This window comes from Eurosta solidaginis, chromosome X, assembly GCF_040869045.1.
Source record: "Eurosta solidaginis isolate ZX-2024a chromosome X, ASM4086904v1, whole genome shotgun sequence".
Classification (NCBI taxonomy): Eukaryota; Metazoa; Arthropoda; class Insecta; order Diptera; family Tephritidae; genus Eurosta; species Eurosta solidaginis.
In genome coordinates, this window is record NC_090324.1 from 23954954 (window position 1) to 23971327 (window position 16374).

The 16374-nt window shown below is 43.2% G+C and overlaps 2 protein-coding genes across 7 annotated transcripts in view; both read left to right on the forward strand.

The window, feature by feature from the left end:
• The window catches only part of unc-13, a 4182017-nt gene that overhangs the window by 3923356 nt on the left and 242287 nt on the right, over positions 1 to 16374 (forward strand). The gene's annotated exons all lie outside the window — the stretch shown is intronic.
• On the forward strand, positions 7955 to 8304 carry LOC137235405 (troponin C-akin-1 protein-like). The gene has a single exon (XM_067758383.1). The coding sequence runs from the start codon at positions 7970 to 7972 to the stop codon at positions 8222 to 8224; it is 255 nt and encodes an 84-aa protein (XP_067614484.1). The 5' UTR covers positions 7955 to 7969; the 3' UTR covers positions 8225 to 8304.

The window sequence follows — 16374 nt, forward strand, 5'->3', positions numbered from 1 at the left end:
AGAATTGGAAAGCAAATGTATATTGTAAAAACTTATCATAATAAATCTTGGAAAATACACGCAAATCAAATTATCTTATCGCAAAAAGAATCATCGCACTCATCCCTAGATGATCCACTAAACCTTTAACAAATTTAAGTAATGAAAATCAAAATATATTAACTAATAATAGTGGTTCCGATGATACAAGTACAGACAAAAATACAACAACAACTACACATACAAGTATATGTTTTGCAAATTATACGAAAACGACATTTTTCCTCTTTTCATTTATATACGTATCTAAATATATCTCAATTCTAATATATCATAGAAGATTTCCTGAAAAAATCACTTTGGTCGGAGCTATATGTATATAGTATACACCTATCACATTCAACCGATCGTTCAGATAGAAAGATTTTTGGCCATTTCTCCCTTAGTTTCCAATATAAAAACGTTAAACTTGGTGATATTTATTCCAATATATTTTAGAAGATTTCCAGAAAAAATCACTTTGATCGGAGCTATATGTATATAGTATTCACCTATCACATACAACCGATCCTTCAGATAGAAAGATTTTTGGCCATTTCTCCCTTAGTTTGCAATATAAAAACGTTAAAGTCGGTGATATATATTCTAATATATCATAGAAGATTTCTGTAAAAATCATTTCGATCGGAGCTATATATAATATATATCCTGATCGTTCAGATAAGGGGGTTTTGTTTTTATTTATCTTAAAAATCGTTTAGGTATGTACACCTGTTCACTATATATTTCTTATCTTATACATCCGATTATTTGGAGATTACGAACGGGATAAGATTATTGTTCAGCCCCATTCATGAAAGGTATGAAGTCTTCCGCACAGCCGAAGACAGTACCGTCCTTACTTGTTGTTATTAAGATTTCTCTTCAACATTAAGAACACTGGATCACAAATTCCAATTTTTTTTCCGTACCAGAGACGCCATTATGAAATACCAATGTAAAATCACCCCCTGATTTCGAAAATCAAGGTTATTTTTAATTCTATGGTAACGTTTTAGAGATATTTACGAATAACGGTTTTTTCCAAAAAAAATAAATTCGGTCCCCTTAATCATATATATCTCAGGAACGAATTGAGCAATTCCAAAACGGTTTGAAGCTTTTAAATAAAATTAGCTTATAAACTGTGCATACAACACTTTTAGCTATGCCCTGCAGATTCAAAGATAGCGAACAAATATTACGGATTTTTTCTATTAAAATAAAAAATAAAATTTTTCCCATAATTTAGTGTATACACTTTTCGGTGAACCTTTTGCGACTCAGGGGTTTGGGGCCCCTCGGAGCTGGGGGCCCTGGTGCACCGCACCGCTTGCACCAGTCTCGGTACGACCCTGGCGGCAAACGTTGCATTAATTGCTCTATTAATTTAATTATGAAGTCGCGACATATATTACGTATCTTTCCTTCAATGAATTCATCTATACATTTATCTTATTTTTTAATTCGTATATATAAGTCAAAGGTGTAATGAAAATAAGATACGGGAGACAAAAATGTATTATAATCTGAAGTTAAAGGGTTGAAACTCTGAGAAGATGACATTATGCTGTTGCGGCGGCAAGACCACAGATAAAGCGCGCTCGCAATAATGGTGGGGAGAAAAGTAAGGAAAAAAAACACAACGATTACGTTATAAAGGATGCACAATAATGTTTATTAAAATAAAAGCAAATGCAAATTCAAAGTTAATTCACTTAATCACAATTCAATATTTCCGATGACGGAAGTGTAAAAATTAACTTTATAATTTTTGGTATGAAGGAAAGACTTACCTTCAGTGGCTTGGCTGCTGGCGGGTTCTTAGACGTTCGCAAAAGAAGTGAAAGAGGTAAAAAGCCTTTTGTTCGCGGTCACCGCCGAATCCTAGGCTTAACTATTATCCGGCGGGGTAAACAGTTATCGGTATAAACCGATATGTATAAATGAAAGATGTGAGGTAAAAGGACAACGAAAAGAAAAAGTTAAGTAATACGAGGGTGCACCGCCATGTTTAGGCCACAAGCACTTATCGGTTTGTACCGATAACTTGTGTTGTGTTGAAATCAATAAACACACCACAATTTGTGATTCTCACACAACATGGCCCAAATCAACACAAAGAGTGTTCCCAGACAGCGAATAAAGGCCTCTTTACATATGTCGCACATTTTATCTGCACGACGTCATTTGACTAGTCATTTTACAGTCATTCAAAGGTTATATTCATAGTCACATTTGCATGGGCGTGGGTAAGTTTTGTGACCAAATTTTGTAGGGCAATTACAAGGAGCCGTGACAACACACGGCTTTACCGTGATATACCTTATATTATCGCGTATTGCCTGCCCTTGGTACCACCAAAAAATATAGTTTGTCTTAAGTCTATATTTAATAATTCTTAATTTCACTCCTTGATTGTTTCAACATCAGAACTTTCATTCTGATGAAAATATTTTCAAAATTAAAAATACTTTTACACGTATCTCAATGCAATTTTACCAAACCTAACAGTGGTTTCAACCACTACACGTCATTATGTCGGCAGGCTAACTTAATCAGATGATTCATCCCGAGTACGCCAACCACGATCTCAGCAACTTAAGCTCCTAGTGGAGACACGTCCTTTCCCCCATCGCACCGCTCTGCCGGGGGGGCGCCGTGGCGACGCGGAACCGCGTCCGTCCCGCTCCTCACGACGCTCAATTGGCAGGGCGGCCCCGTATAATGCTCGTAACCAGGTAACCACGCTCGCGCGCCAACCAACAACGCCAGCCGGCTTCAGAACAGGACGCCTCCGGGAGACGCCTCTAGCAACAACCATTACACGCGCATTTGTAGCCATAGCTCCAACGGCGGTCGTTCGGATAGCAGCAGGAGGGAAGCTCCACGCAGTACGCGCCCGTATCGATCCTTGCGCTCCGAGTTCAATCATCGATGCGAATCTCGCAAAGGACCTCGGCTTAGAGCGTACCGGCACGTCCTATCACGTGAAGTGCACGCTTGTTCTGCGAGGGAAATACGGGGTAACGGGAGCAGTAACGACCCAGGCCACAGTGGTGTCGCGATATTCACGGCTTAGTCCGACAGCAACTCTGGATCCATCGGTAGCCACGCCATTCCAATTTATGAAGCTGGCGGATCCAGCTTTCCACCGGTCTACACCTGTCGGGCTCACACTAGGTACCGACGTCTACGCCAGCCTAATGGTTAGCGGCACACCACCGTCGAACGTCGGCGGGCTGCTGACTCAAGCCTTCATATTCGGGTTGGTAGTGTCTGGAGCCCACCAGCAATAATCGGGTATCTGTCCATTCAATAAGTAAAGTGCACTAAAATCAACCCATGTCTATTTCGACTAACATCTCTTTATTCACAGGAATCCCACGGAGAAGCGTCTGGCGTCGGTCGAATTATGTATCCTGGTCACACTATTTTTCTTCCATACGCATTTACAGCAGGCCTAAATTTAAGTTGAGATTCGTTAATTTTAAGTTGAGATTCGTTCTCGCGAGCCCTTTGGGACTTGGTTGTTGAGGTGTTACAATCGTTTCGAAGTTGCTCGGCGCAAGGGGGCCGGCATGTTTAGGCCACAAGCCTAAATATGGCTGTGCACCCTCGTATTACTTAACTTTTTCTTTTCGTTGTCCTTTTACCTCACATCTTTCATTTATACATATCGGTTTATACCGATAACTGTTTACTCCGCCGGATAATAGTTAAGCCTAGGATTCGGCGGTGACCGCGAACAAAAGGCTTTTTACCCCTTTCACTTCTTTTGCAAACGTTTAAGAAACCGCCAGCAGCCAAGCCACTGAAGGTAAGTCTTTCCTTAATACCAAAAATTATAAAGTTCATTTTTACACTTCCGTCATCGGAAATATTGAATTGTGATTAAGTGGATTAACTTTGAATTTGCATTTGCTTTTATGTTAATAAACATTATTGTGAATCTTTTTCTAACGAATTCATTTGTGTTTTCTCCTTTCTTTTCTCCCCACCATTATTGCGAGCGCGCCCTATATGTGGTCTTGCCGCCGTAACATTTGCTCAACGCCCATACCAACTATGTATAAGGACCAGGTACTTGTGTTGGGCACAGATGGTGTGGGTACTAAAATAAAGATTGCATAGCAGACTGAGCGTAAGGGGACTGTGGGTATCGACTTGGTGGCGATGTGCGTGAGTGATATTTTATGTACTGGTGCTGAACTGTTAACTTTTCAAGCTACTATGCACGCGATGCATTGGTGGCCGAGCAAGGCAATGTAACACCCGCCGAAATGCAGCGTACATACACAATCAACCAACTAATGTAATATCTCCGTTTGGTTTGTAGTACTGTCATGCCAGCCCTTCCGAGTTGGAATTGGACATCGACGATATGAAAGGAGCACTATTAGTATTAGAAGTAGATCACGATAATCCACATAAGGAAGAGAGCTGTGTCTTACGCAAAAATTGACCTCACGGTGGAACAATGGGAAACATAACATGTGACTGAGCGGTAAGTTGTTCACTCTGCGGTGGTTTCGTTGCAAGGTAGTTTCATTGGTTTTTAATTTTGTTTCAGACTTGCAAATCGGATCCCTAGCTGCACACATCATGTCTGATCCATCCTTTCCTACTTCTTGGACCGACACCCCTTAACGAATTTACAGCATGCATCGCTTGCCGGTATCACTCCACTGCCTCAAAGTTTACCATGTGCTCTCATTTATGTCGTTGGATGGGCAATTATAGACCCGGTGTTGGACAGTACTCCAAGCTGCACTTGACGAGTGTGAGATTCCCATGGATACAGCGTTGGTGGATAAGGTGCCTTAACAAAACTAGTAGGCCTTAGCTGGTCTGCTCGAAGGACCAAATGTTACGGCGGCAAGACCACAGATAGGGCGCGCTCGCAATAATGGTGGGGAGAAAAGAAAGGAGAAAACACAAATGAATTCGTTAGAAAAAGATACACAATAATGTTTATTAACATAAAAGCAAATGCAAATTCAAAGTTAATCCACTTAATCACAATTCAATATTTCCGATGACGGAAGTGTAAAAATGAACTTTATAATTTTTGGTATTAAGGAAAGACTTACCTTCAGTGGCTTGGCTGCTGGCGGTTTCTTAAACGTTTGCAAAAGAAGTGAAAGAGGTAAAAAGCCTTTTGTTCGCGGTCACCGCCGAATCCTAGGCTTAACTATTATCCGGCGGGGTAAACAGTTATCGGTATAAACCGATATGTATAAATGAAAGATGTGAGGTAAAAGGACAACGAAAAGAAAAAGTTAAGTAATACGAGGGTGCACCGCCATATTTAGGCTTGTGGCCTAAACATGCCGGCCCCCTTGCGGCGAGCAACTTCGAAACGATCGTAACACCCCAACAACCAAGTCCCAAAGGGCTCTCGAGAACGAATCTCAACTTAAAATTAACGAATCTCAACTTAAATTTAGGCCTGCTGTAAATGCGTATGGAAGAAAAATAGTGTGACCAGGATACATAATTCGACCGACGCCAGACGCTTCTCCGTGGGATTCCTGTGAATAAAGAGATGTTAGTCGAAATAGACATGGGTTGATTTTAGTGCACTTTACTTATTGAATGGACAGATACCCGATTATTGCTGGTGGGCTCCAGACACTACCAACCCGAATATGGTCGCTTGAGTCAGCAGCCCGCCAACGTTCGACGGTGGTGTGCCGCTAACCATTAGGCTGGCGTAGACGTCGGCACCTAGTGTGAGCTCGACAGGTGTAGACCGGTGGAAAGCTGGATCCGCCAGCTTCATAAATTGGAATGGCGTGGCTACCGATGGATCCAGAGTTGCTGTCGGACTAAGCCGTGAATATCGCGACACCACTGTGGCCTGGGTCGTCACTGCTCCCGTTACCCCGTATTTCCCTCGCAGAACAAGCGTGCACTTCACTTGATAGGACGTGCCGGTACGCTCTAAGCCGAGGTCCTTTGCGAGATTCGCATCGATGATTGAATTCAGAGCGCACGGATCGATACGGGCGCGTACTGCGTGGAGCTTACCTCCTGCTGCTATCCGAACGACCGCCGTTGGAGCTATGGCTACAAATGCGCGTGTAATGGCTGTTGCTAGAGGCGTCTCCCGGAGGCGTCTGTTCTGAAGCCGGCTGGCGTTGTTGGTTGGCGCGCGAGCGTGGTTACTTGGTTACGAACATTATACGGGGCCGCCCTGCCAATTGAGCGTCGTGACGAGCGGGACGGACGCGGTTCCGCGTCGCCACGGCGCCCCCCGGCAGAGCGGTGCGATGGGGGGAAAGGACGTGTCTCCACTAGGAGCTTAAGTGGCTGAGATCGTGGTTGGCGTACTCGGGATGAATAATCTGATTAAGTTAGCCTGCCGACATAATGACGTGTAGTGGTTGAAACCACTGTTAGGTTTGGTAAAATTGCATTGAGATACGTGTAAAAGTATCTTTAATTTTGAAAATATTTTCATCAGAATGAAAGTTCTGATGTTGAAACAATCAAGGAGTGAAATTAAGAATTATTAAATATAGACTTAGGACAAACTATATTTTTTGGTGGTACCAAGGGCAGGCAATACGCGATAATATACGGTATATCACGGTAAACCCGTGTGTTGTAGCGGCTCCTTGTAATTGCCCTACAAAATTTGGTCACAAAACTTACCCACGCCCATGCAAATGTGACTATGAATATAACCTTTGAATGACTGTAAAATGACTAGTCAAATGACGTCGTGCAGATAAAATGTGCGACAGATGTAAAGAGGCCTTTATTCGCTGTCTGGGAACACTCTTTGTGTTGATTTGGGCCATGTTGTGTGAGAATCACAAATTGTGGTGTGTTTGTTGATTTCAACACAACCCTGGCGGGGATAGCCTACACTATCGAGTGTGGTAACTTGTACAGCTGTCAGCTGCTCACTCTTCCAATCATTGGAATGAGACAGCTGTGCGGTGTTGCCCATTGCAGTGTAATGATACATAATGGTCATGTCATGATCTTATTTAGGGACAGTTCGCGTCTGAGTCCTAACGCGACATAAAATTTATAGTCTTTTCTAAAGGGTTTAATTTCTCCCTTGTTTGTAGTATCCAACGCATATATGACACTACTTTATTCTTGCTTGGATTTCAAGCTGACAGGACTCACGAAACTTTATCGGAACCTCAATACACAAAAACAATTTCTATCATGAAAGCGATACCACTATTTAGTGTGACATGTTTCTGTTTATGTTCTACATTTTAATTTTGCACTAACCTTTTTAACAATGAAATCAATGCAAATAACCGGGAGAATTATTTCGGTCTCGAGTGGTTCACTTTTTTTTTTTTCACAAGAGAGTTCGTTTTGATTGTGTCTTTATGCATCAACTTGTCAAACTAAAACAAACCTTTCATTTATCGAAACCAAAATAAAGTTGTTCGGAAATGAGTATACAGACATTTTTGAATGAATTTTCATTACGAAGAAAAACGTATGATGGATAAGTATACTAGTATCGTTCCTTTTTTTATAATTTTATAAATTTTCTAATTTCTTATTCTTTTGTTTCATTTCAGCTGATTATTGGTGGGAGAAAGTAGAGATTACGTGGTGTGCAGCACTTATGTTCCAGCCTACATTTGGCAGGCTTTCACATTGGAAATGTAAATATTATTATCAAACAATCCTTATACAATCTATTTCTGAACGGTGAAATTAAGTCAGAAAACACGTGCAATTAGTGAAAGCACTACAAAAACTCTTCGTATGCGGTACCCTGAAATACGGTCAACCTGGTCATTCGATACTCACCAATCCGGGTAATGGTTATGCCAAGTATTAGTGTCGCGCCACAACCGTTGAAAAACTACCTCTTGTGATAGCCACACGTTACAATATACCATTTCTGTTGAATAAACCAGGCTTCGGCAACTATGTGTTGGGTGAAATTTATGACGTAGATTATAAAATGCTCTACTCATCGGATAACTTGGAGGACTGTCAAGATGTGTTTAAACGTGAAGTTCAAGATATGAACATTGGTGTAGGTGAAGGCACCGTTCCTTGTTGGGTATATTTGTTGCAAGAGTACCCGGAAAATCTTCTAACACGCCCATTTTACGCCAGTTATGAGAATAGTTCCACCCATCCTTATGTTATGCGCCATTTGCCTACACACAAGCATCCACCTCAGGAAGATCTCGCCTACTATGTAGCACAGTGATCTATGTACGCGCTAACAATAATTGTACATTCACAATGTAAATTTTACTTAATTATCTACTTACTTAGGAGTAGAGGAGTTTAGACACAAATTAAGTTATTTCCATTTAAATAAGGTGAAAAAGTATGGGATGAGTTTGGTATGCCAAATAACTTCTTATCGATAGAAAGAGATTTATTTGGGTAATTTATGAATATTCCCTTACTAAACTGTAGTATTTATAAGCGAAATTATTTTTACGGTGATTGCTGATTTTCATAATATTGTTTCAAATAATATGATGAGCTTAATGATTTAAAACGTAAACGTGAAAGCTTTGATAGCATTTCTCTAATGTCGATGGAGTCATAGCACCAGAAAAAACCAAAACTTATACGTACTGGTTCGATAACAAGATCAATACGCATATCTATGAGTTTTGTGGCGGTGCGTACTCCGATTGCGAAAATATTACGCCCACGACGAAGTTCAGTAGCACTTGATGGCGCTGAAGAGCGTTGTAATGCAGATGAATCATTCTGTTCGATCGCATCCATGGAAACAACATTTAATGAATCGATACGCAAACCAAACAAAGAAAAATTTCGTAGTCTACGTGATCGTATTACGCGTAGCAGTAGTAAAAAGGTTAAATACAACAACACAACAAATATATAGGCAACCACACCAAAAAAGGATGAAAAATGTGAACGCGAAATGCCAAGTAGTGGTTTTAAAAACGCCCAAAACGCCAGGTGTAGCGGACCGTTCTGATGGTCTGTCAGAACGAAATACATGTACATTGCATGAGCCACATCAACGCGATTTGGCATTGGAGCTGTGCGATGCAGCAATGACTCAGCAGCGAAATGGCTCTTCGACCACCAAATTAGGTAGACGCTTAACGCCCATACCAACTATGTATAAGGACCAGGTGTAGCGGATCGTTCTGATGGTCTGTCAGAACGAAATACATGTACATTGGATGAGCCACATCAACGCGATTTGGCATTGCAGCTGTGCAATGCAGCAATGACTCAGCAGCGAAATGGCTCTTCGACCACCAAATTAGGTAGACGTTTAACGCCCATGCCAACTATGTATAAGGACCAGGTACTTGTGTTGGGCACAGATGGTGTGGGTACTAAAATAAAGATTGCATAGCAGACTGAACGTAAGGGAACTGTGGGTATCGACTTGGTGGCGATGTGCGTGAGTGATATTTTATGTACTGGTGCTGAACTGTTAACTTTTTCAAGCTACTATGCACGCGATGCATTGTTGGCCGAGCAAGGCAATGTAACACCCGCCGAAATGCAGCGTACATACACAAACAACCAACTAATGTAATATCCCCGTTTGGTTTGTAGTACTGTCATGCCAGCCCTTCCGAGTTGGAATTGGACATCGACGATATGAAGGGAGCACAATAAGTATTAGAAGTAGATCACGATAATCCACATAAGGACGAGAGCTGTGTCTTACGCAAAAATTGACCTCACGGTGGAACAATGGGAAACATAACATGTGACTGAGCGGTAAGTTGTTCACTCTGCGGTGGTTCCGTTGCAAGGTAGTTTCATTGGTTGTTAATTTTGTTTCAGACTTGTAAATCGGATCCCCTAGCTGCATACATCATGTCTGATCCATCCTTTCCTATTTCTTGGACCGAAACCCCTTAACGAATTTACAGCATGCATCGCTTGCCGGTATCACTCCACTGCCTCAAAGTTTACCGTGTGCTCTCATTTATGTCGTTGGATGGGCAATTATAGACGCGGTGTTGGACAGTACTCCAAGCTGCACTTGACGATTGTGAGATTCCCATGGATACAGCGTTGGTGGATAAGGTGCCTTAACAAAATTAGTAGGCCTTAGCTGGTCTGGTAAGTGTTACAGAAAACATCTTTTATGTTTAGTCTATTGAAGGATAGCGACGTGGAACTCAGATCCCCTTCGGGAGCGTAGGGAGACTGTTATCCATATGAATACTTTGATGATCGAAAACTGAATATAGTTTTCAATCATTTTTGGAGTCATATGCCAGTCGAAGATGTTTACTTTAGATGGTCAGCAATTTTTTAGTCATTTTCCATACAGCTTTCTGAATCTTCCCTGATTATCTTGATTGACTGATTAATGAATATTCTACGTGTTAAAGTTTTACCTCTCATTGAAGATTTTATTTGGTCTGAGATGTGAATCAGAAATGATTATTTAAGCATAATCACATTTAAGATACATTTTTTCTTCTCGACAGTAAATTAAATTTTGAACCGAAAATACCTTTGAATCTGAACGTTTTTAATCATCCTGGGGGATGATGTTTGAATGTTTTGGGTTGCTGGATATTCTGGTGGTGATATGAATAAATTCTTCTCTTTTTTTTTTTTTTGGGGGTATGCGGTAGCAGATAGTTTATCTGCTTTAGTCTTCTATTGGCCTCGTTCGTGGTGAACGAGAGCTAGGTTATGGGGTTTGTTGGCCTCGTTCGGGGTGAACGAGAGCTGGGTTATGGGGTTTGTTGGCCTCGTTCGGGGTGAACGAGAGCTGGGTTATGGGGTTTGTTAGAACGGTTGGGAGTTACCAGTCTCCCTCACCCTCACTGGAGGGTGGTAGTAGGACCAATTTCGTGAGTGGTCTGGTGGTTTGTCCCCTTGCCGTATCCAGTTCGACGACTCGAACTCGGTTATCGGGGCCATAATGAAGGGTGGCTATCCGACCTAGTCTCCATTCATTGGGGGGCAGATTATCCTCCTTAATGACGACTAGGTCTCCTTGTTTAAGGTTTGATTGTGGATGCTTCCACTTAACGCGCTTCTGCAATTCGGTGAGATACTCAGTTTTCCAGCATTTGCAGAAGGTTTGATGCAGCGCCTTAAGTTTTTCCCATCGATTGACGAGTGATGCGCGATTCTCGCTGACGTCAATCTCGTGTGGCGCTAGTAGATGGCCCCCGACTAGGAAGTGGCCGGGGGTGAGTGGCTCCAGGTTGGACGGGTCATTTGAAGATGGGCTCAGGGGTCGGGAGTTGAGACAGGATTCAATCCTGCACAGGAGGGTGCTAAACTCCTCGAGAGTAAATTTATGATCCGATGCGATCTTTTTTAAATGGGTTTTGAAACTCTTGACTCCCGCTTCCCACAGACCGCCCATATGAGGAGCAGCTGCTGGTATGAAATGCCATGTAAGGGTTTGGTGGGCATATTTAGAGAGGGTTTGGTTGCGCGCATCAACGAGGAATGCCTTGAACTCTGAGCGGGGAGCCCTCGACGCACCGACGAAGTTCGTTCCGTTGTCGGAATAGAGGTTTTTCGGGCATCCTCGTCTGGCGACAAACCGACTAAATGCTGCTAGAAACGCGGCGGTGCTGAGGTCGCTAGTCGCCTCTAAGTGGATCGCCTTAGTCGCAAAGCAGACGAATAGGCAGACGTAACCCTTGGACATGCGGCATCCTCGTCCGCTGTAAGACTTGATGTCAAACGGTCCGGCAAAATCCACCCCGGTGTTGGTAAATGCCCTAAAAAAGGTAGTGCGTTCCGCAGGGAGAATTCCCATGAGTTGCGTCGGGGAACGTTTGCGGAATAGCGCACAGGCCTTGCAGTTGTGGATGATGGATCGGATCATATTTTTGACCCGAGGTATCCAATACTGCTTGCGTAGGAGCCGCAGCATTAGTTGGTTTCCGCCATGTATGGAAATGGTGTGGACAAACTGGACTAGGAGACGGGTGAGTTGGCAGGCGTAAGGGAGGATTATTGGGTGACGCTCGTCGACGGGAACGTCTCTGGATGCGTTGAGACGACCCCCACCCGAAGTACATTATATTCGTCGATAAAGGGGTCTAGAGAGCGAATCTCGCTTTTGGTCGCGATGGGTTTCCTAGTTCTCAGAGAGCTTATTTCTTCGGCATAGTGGTTGGTTTGGGATATCCTGATGAGGCGGCTAGTCGTAGCCTTAATTTCGTCAGGCGAAATCTGGTGCGACTCTGCTTTAAAGGACGTTTTCGTTTTTGGATGCGTTCTATTCGAGAATCTAACAATGTAGGAGATTACTCGCAACGCCCTTGATAGATCGGAAAACCGATCAAGAATATCCTCGCTATTGTTAAGGTTCGTTGCTGCATGCACTTGTACTCGTTTTTCTTCAATGTTTGTGTGGTACTCCTGTTCGCCTTGAGATGGCCATTCCGCTTTGCCTTCTTTCAGCCAAGAAAGTCCCTGCCACCACAAAGAGTTGTCGACTAGGTCCGTGGCTGGAAGTCCTCTGCTGGATAAGTCGGCTAGATTTGATGCGGACTCGACATGATGCCATGCTTTCGTTCCTACCTTCTCCACGATTTTTGTCACCCTGTGAGCTACAAATGTTGACCAGGAACACGGGGGTTTTCGAATCCATGCTAGGACGATGGTCGAATCTGTCCATAGGTGAATGTTAAATTTGCTTAAGTTCAGGTTCTCCATCATGGTTTCCAAAGTCTCAGCCAGCAAGACGGCACCGCATAACTCCAATTTTGGTAGTGAAATTGTTTTTACTGGTACCACCCTCGTTTTTGCCATGAGTAGACTAACGTATGTCCTATCGCTGATCTTAGCTCGCACGTAAACCGTAGCTACGTAGGCTTTTTCGGACGCGTCACAGAAGCCGTGAATTTCTATATCGTTGGTTGGGGTGAAGTGCACCCACCGAGGTATACGAATCCGGTTAATGGCGGGGTACTCCTGCATAAAGGTTTGCCACTGATCTAAAGTGATTGCGGATACCGGTTCATCCCAGTCCGTCCCCTCCGGCCAAATGTTCTGCATTAGTATCTTGGCTACGATGATAACTGGAGCAAGCCAGCCTAACGGGTCGAAGAGTTTGGCGATGGCCGATAGGATCGCCCTCTTTGTTAAGATGTCCTGGTTTTCGATTGGTTTGGCTGTGAAATAAAAGTAGTCGGAATGCGCGTTCCAACGGATGCCTAGGGTTTTTACCATGCTCGCGTCCTCGAACTCCAGAAAGTCTTCCGTAAGCCTGTGAGGTTTGGGTATTCCCTGTAGTATCCTACTACAATTAGAGGTCCATTTTCGCAGAGGGAATCCTGCTGACTTTAATGCAGCTGTGATTTCATCGCGAGCGGTGATTGCTGCCTCGATGCTATGCCCCCCTGCAAGGACGTCATCGACGTACATACTGTTTCGCAAGATGTGCGCTGCGGTTGGCAGAGATGCCTCGACGTCATCTGCAAGTTGATATAGGGTTCTGATCGCTAGATAGGGGGCACAGTTGACCCCAAAAGTTACCGTGTTGAGCTCAAACACGCTGACAGGGTCCTCTGCTTTGAGTCGAAAAACTATTCTTTGGTATTGGGTTTGATTTTCCTTTACCCAAATTTGCCTGTACATCTTCTCAATGTCACTGTTGAAGACGTACTTGTAGAATCTCCATCGGAGGAGCAGTATTGTTAAGTCGGATTGAAGTACTGGGCCGGTGTGTAGCACATCGTTCAGGCTTGTGCCATTGGATGTCGGGCACGACGCGTTGAACATGACTCTCACTTTAGTCGTTGTACTCTCCTCTTTAATAACCACATGATGCGGCAAGAAGTAGCAATCAGATGATTGTGGTGGTACTACGGTGTGCACCTTAGACATGTGCCCTAACGTGGCGTATTCTGTCAGTACCCTATTGTATTCCGTCTGTAGGGCCGGTGTCTTGGCTAGGCGTGTCTCGTTCCGATAGAACTGAGAGCAGACGCTCTTAAGAGATGGGCCCAAACAGAGCGTTTTTGGGAAGTCTTGTTTGAATGGAAGGGCGACGGTATATCTTCCATCTGAATTCCTTTCCGTCGTGTTCTTATATAGTGCCTAGCAATAGGCATTGTCTTCCGTCAGGGCTTTTTTTGTTGGTATGTTTTCAATTTCCCAGAAAGCTGTTAGTTGCTTGTCTAGGCTAATTTCGTTAAAAAAGGATACTCGTATATTAGTTGGGTGAGGTACTTCTGCACGACCAGTTAGGATCCAACCGAAGACGGTTTCTTGGGCGAGAAGCGTATTTAGAGCGTTCTTCCTTATACCGTTCAGTATTATCTGGGGATAAATGTCGCCTCCAAGTATGAGGTCGACTGGTTCATTAACGAAGAACCTCTTATCCGCCAGAATCATATCAGGGAACGCTTGCCGAGTCGTTGCGCTCACTTGGCAAGTCGGAAGGTCCCCTGTTAATTGAGGCAGGACTAGGGCCACTGTATTGATGCTTATTAAGGGATCTGTAAGCGAACCTAAGGTAATCGCACATGATTCCTTTACCTGTGCAGATGGTGTATTATTTATTCCTGACACTTGCACATGCAGACGTTTGGATGGAAGGTTTATTCGCTTCTTTAGCATTTCTGTTATGAAAGAGCATTCGGACCCAGAGTCTATCAGCGCTCTGGTGGAAAATTTCACTCCATTATAGTGTATATTAACACGTGCTGTTCCTAATAACACCCCTTTAGTCGTGTTAGCATGACACGAAGAGACGTTATTAGCATTATCTTGTCTTTTTTCAGACTCCATCCTTGCCCTAGCCTGCTGTGAGGTTGAAGGTGTATTGTCGGTGGCGTTTTGAGTCCACCTCTAAGAAGTTGTCTTTGGTTGTGCTGTTGGAAGGTGGAGCAAGGTGTTGTGCCTTGCTTTGCACGTGCTGCAATTGAATTGGCTAGTGCATCGTGTCACGGTGTGTCCACCCGACAGACAATTCAGACAGTAACTATTGTTTTTGACAAATTCGATCTTTCCTGACGTGGACAACCTACGGAATTTTTGGCAATTTCGTAATTTGTGCTCCATACTGTTGCACATCTTACATGCCGACGTTGGTACGCTTGCTTGGTAAACCCCAAGTTTCGTAGAATTTTCCCTAGAATTCGAACTCTGACTTTTGGGTGTTTTTGTTGTTTTATTACCCCTAAGATCGGAAACCGTCTCTAATGTCTGGAAGCGATTGGACAGGAATTTGTCCATATCCTCCCATTTCGGGATATCTGTCTTCCGTTCTACGGTCTGTTCCCAAAGAGCCAATGTAGATTCAGGGAGTTTTGTGGAGCATAAGTAAGTTATAATTGCATCCCAATTTGTGATGTCAATATTATGACATTGTACCGCGGAGATGCAATTGTTTATCTCCCGTTGCAATTTTTTGATTTAGGTTCCACACTCCTGTTCGACTGCCGTCAGATTAAATAAGAGTTTAAGTTGTGTGTTGACGAGGATAAGTTTATTTTCGTACCTGTCGCTTAAGTTTTTCCAGGCGGTTGCAAAACCCTCGTTTGTTAACGAGCACCTGCCCACTATTTCTTTTGCCTCCCCTTGCGTTTTTTGTTTTAAATAGTATAATTTCTCGACATCTTTCAGATCGGTATTGTGGATGTATATCGCCGTGAACATATCTCTAAAGGCTGGCCAGGAAAGGTAGTCGCCTTTAAATACATCGGTGTCACAAGGCGGCACCCGCATTTTATGTACACGGCGCGAAGAGTCTTCATCCTTTGCTTCATCCTTTGCCGGCTGTGGGATGATAGCTTCGGCTTCAGCCGCCACAGCAGACATGCATTGCAGGTAGCATGCGAAGCAACTTTTATTCTTCTTTCTTAGTGAGCTGAGCTCGTCTTTGGACAGCTCAGGATTGCTGAGAAGGCTTTCATATGTGGACTTGGTCGTCTTCCATAGTGCCTTTAGCTCCTCTTGCAATAGTGCAAGAGTGTGCTTGTTCCGGGATTCGGCCGGGGCAGAGTTGAAATCTTTCTCAAACTCCACTATGGAATCAGCCAATCTAATATAAGTCTCCATTGATTTTATTAATTTGAATTATTTGTTTCTTTGAAGGTGTCGAGCTTGAAGGCAAAAGACTTAGTGGCGTTGGTGTATATTCAACCGCAGCAAAAATTATAAGAGTGTTTTGTTTTTTTTGTACGTAGCCCAGCTATCAATCCTGCTGTGATTGTGCTGTGTGAGTAAAATCTAAAAATACACGGATTTGAACTCCGATCGGATTGTATGTGTTAACACAGAAAGCAATCTTATGTGAATTTAGTGATAAGAAAAAATTTGAATCAGATGTAATTCTTGACGTGGTGTAATGTGTGGCCAGTGATATGAACCACTTATAGAGATCCTCACGAGGATTATGTAAGCCACAGATAGAAA